Source organism: Opisthorchis viverrini, assembly GCF_000715545.1.
Source record: "Opisthorchis viverrini unplaced genomic scaffold opera_v5_134, whole genome shotgun sequence".
NCBI lineage: Eukaryota > Metazoa > Platyhelminthes > Trematoda > Opisthorchiida > Opisthorchiidae > Opisthorchis > Opisthorchis viverrini.
Window position 1 is genome coordinate 773,837 of NW_008751778.1, and position 3,134 is coordinate 776,970.

The 3,134-nt window shown below is 48.1% G+C and overlaps 2 protein-coding genes across 2 annotated transcripts in view; one reads left to right on the top strand and one right to left on the bottom strand.

The window, feature by feature from the left end:
• T265_06086 (hypothetical protein) overlaps positions 1 to 3,134 on the top strand; it is a gene marked incomplete at both ends in the record, with an annotated part of 44,191 nt that overhangs the window by 11,989 nt on the left and 29,068 nt on the right. The window lies entirely within an intron of this gene.
• T265_06087 (hypothetical protein) overlaps positions 2,171 to 3,134 on the bottom strand; it is a gene marked incomplete at both ends in the record, with an annotated part of 4,317 nt that continues 3,353 nt past the window's right edge. The window contains one exon of the mRNA XM_009171265.1: positions 2,171 to 2,253. Coding sequence (XP_009169529.1) covers positions 2,171 to 2,253 — 83 coding nt within the window. The remainder of the gene's footprint in view (positions 2,254 to 3,134) is intronic.

Sequence of the window (3,134 nt, forward strand, 5' to 3'; positions counted from 1 at the left end):
AGAAGAGTTCGAGGAAAGTCGGCAGAGAGGTGGCTTGGTAAACGAAATCAAACACGTGAGGACTGAAGGAATTAGAACTTCTGAGATGGTGGACTTAATTTTCACGAGGTTATTAGTAATTTGAACAACACTAGAACAATCTAGGCGAGAATAGATATGTAAGGAGGATGGTCACCCGTCCCCAAAGCACGACTATCAGCTTTAATCCATTGGTGGTGCATAGCTAGGAAGACTTTCGACGCTAGTATCGGAAGATGGTCTTGGTAGGTTAGGTGGCTTGGCCACTTGCTGCGCATGCTAGTCAACTGACTTCCTTGAGAGGATCTTTACGCACAGCCACGTGAAGGGCAGAAGACAGCCGGAGGCAGTCAAACAATGACTTGGCAGCGAAGTATAAGCGCCAATATGGCAAACTCAGCTGCGCTGGTTATTGCCGTCTCTCTGGATGGGGGCCCCGGGACGGGCCATATCAGTGATTAGAGAGATTGTTGGACATGGCCAAACTGCGCCCTCAGTGGATCTGGTGCCTTCAATGCATAACTCCCTCCCCACTCCTCCCACTCAGCACTCCACCTACAGTTCTGTATTTACGCACCAGGTTTCCAGCTCCCACACCTCCACTGCGCAGCCCCCTACATCACTTCACTGAATCATCGGTGAACAAAGACGTGGCAGGTGCGACAACTTTACGACGGGTATGCGGCTGTTACAGCCGACAATGATGATGACGCCAACTTAACATGAGGGTAAGATTAGAGGTCGCCAGTCACGGATTCACAGCTGTCAGCTCCAAGAAACGAATAATGCGCGGCAGAAACAGTCATTGAGCGCTAAATATGACTACCCCGCTGCCTGAATGCGCTGCACACACTTGTCCTTACACCAGTTGGTCTTCAGTTGCAAGGTCAGTTAACAAAAAATTCACCCTTTCGTAGGTTCATTTAGCTTGCTACCAAGCCTTTTTGATCTTATCTTCCATCGGACGACATTTTATCTCTTAACTCCCGGCACTCAGCAGTCTACTTATTCCAGTCCATCCCTCCATCCTCCCAGGTAGTTTACAGTTACTGGTTGCACCATGCTAAATTAAAGTGAGGTCAACCGTATAGGTCAGAATGGGATTTATCCTCTGTGGATAACCGGTGAGAGTTCCTGGGTGAAAGATTGGGTGGTAAAAATGTGTCTTATCTGCGATATAACTGCCACACATGTTCCGTTATAGTCCGCGGACTTGTGGAGTTCGGTTGACTTCTTTCCCCCTGCGTGCGCATGGTATGTTCAGTTACAGCGTCGTGTCTTCCCATATATCAGAGGTTTTGGCGCATTATTCCGATGCGGACGAGATGGGAAACTGAAGGTTGTCGGTCAAGGTTGGGAGCTGGCTGGGGTTTGTCGCGTGAATTCTGTTTCTGCGGAGCAAATGTGCTGCGCGATCTAGTGAGTACGGACGTATCAAACAGATGGTGCGATGTTGGATAAAGGAACAAGGTGACTGATGTAGATCCTTGGGTGACCTTGCTTTTCTCCAGCGAGCTGAAAGAGTTTAGCTCGTGTCGACGAATATTCTCCGCAAAAACCAAGTCGGTTAGAGACTTTTTTGTTACTGCTTNGCATGGTATGTTCAGTTACAGCGTCGTGTCTTCCCATATATCAGAGGTTTTGGCGCATTATTCCGATGCGTACGAGATGGAAACTGAAGTGTTGTCGGTCAAGGTTGGGAGCCGGCTGGGGTTTGTCGCGTGAATTCTGTTTCTGCGGAGCAAATGTGCTGCGCGATCTAGTGAGTACGGACGTATCAAACAGATGGTGCGATGTTGGATAAAGGAACAAGGTGACTGATGTAGATCCTTGGGTGACCTTGCTTTTCTCCAGCGAGCTGAAAGAGTTTAGCTCGTGTCGACGAATATTCTCCGCAAAAACCAAGTCGGTTAGAAACTTTTTTGTTACTGAAGGCTTATGATACCACCTTCGCCGATCACCACTTCTGTCCCCAAAGTTGAATGAAGTTGGCTTATGTATGATGTACTTAAATAGTAAACTTTGGTTTTTCTGTGAGAGATCTAATACTCCGATGATGGGTTTCTGATTCACAGCAGTTCCACATTTCACGAAATGCCTATTCATCTTCTGTGTCTCTCGTGTTGATTTTTAAAATTATCCAAGACCTCTTTTACAGAAGACGACGAGTCCTCTGAGGTGGCTTGCGGTTTATTTGACCGTGCGCTTTTCGGGCAGCCTCTGTATTAGTGCTACCTGAAACACAGTTCGTACTTCATCAGCGGAGTCATATCATTACTGTGACATACCTCAGTGTTGTTTTACAATTCAACGTTCGACACATTACCCGACCTGCTACGCAAACTTTCTTGCCACATTTGCGGCAAGGCGTTTCCTTACGCTTCCTGCTTCATACAAGTCCTGTGGATGAGGGGCGTGAATGGAAAAGCCCTCAGTTGTGTCGTTTTTTCGACCGGTCTCACCAAAGCTCTATAATAGCACCGGTATCTCCTATGATGTCGAAAGGTCTGTTAATCAGTTTAGACTACGGCTTCGGTGTCACCGGGCAGAAGCTGACCATCGCTTGGCTGCGAGCTACGCTTCGGTTCTGGCAACTGTTAACCATCAAAATCGACCGGAGGAAATGCTGATACATTAGTTTGCTGTTTGGTTTCAAGATGGTCTCTGTGGATTTCACACTCGATCTTCAGCCTTTGCTGGCATTCCATATATGGCTGTGTACTCGGGCGACACGTTAATTTCAGAAGGCTATAGTGACAAACCGGTAACTTGTGATATTATTGCACATTACCTCATTTGATATCTCCTCAAACTCACCATGCTCCCTGTGCCCCGAAACCGGGCCGACGAAACCAGCTGCCTCTCCGGACAGCAGCTTTTATTCGACGTCCACAGGCCTCTCACCCACCAAAGGGAGGGACGCCCTGGAAGAGGCAAACCCCACATGCAAGCAGCGCCAAAACTACGTGGAGCTATCAACGCTTATCTCCGTATCAGAGGACAGCTGCAGTCGTGCACTCCTCAACAAAGTCACAACCTCTGAACTGGACTGAGTCAGATGTGCGGGGACAAGGAGCGAAGCCAATCTCTAGCTCCACTCCGTCAAAAGCTGCATC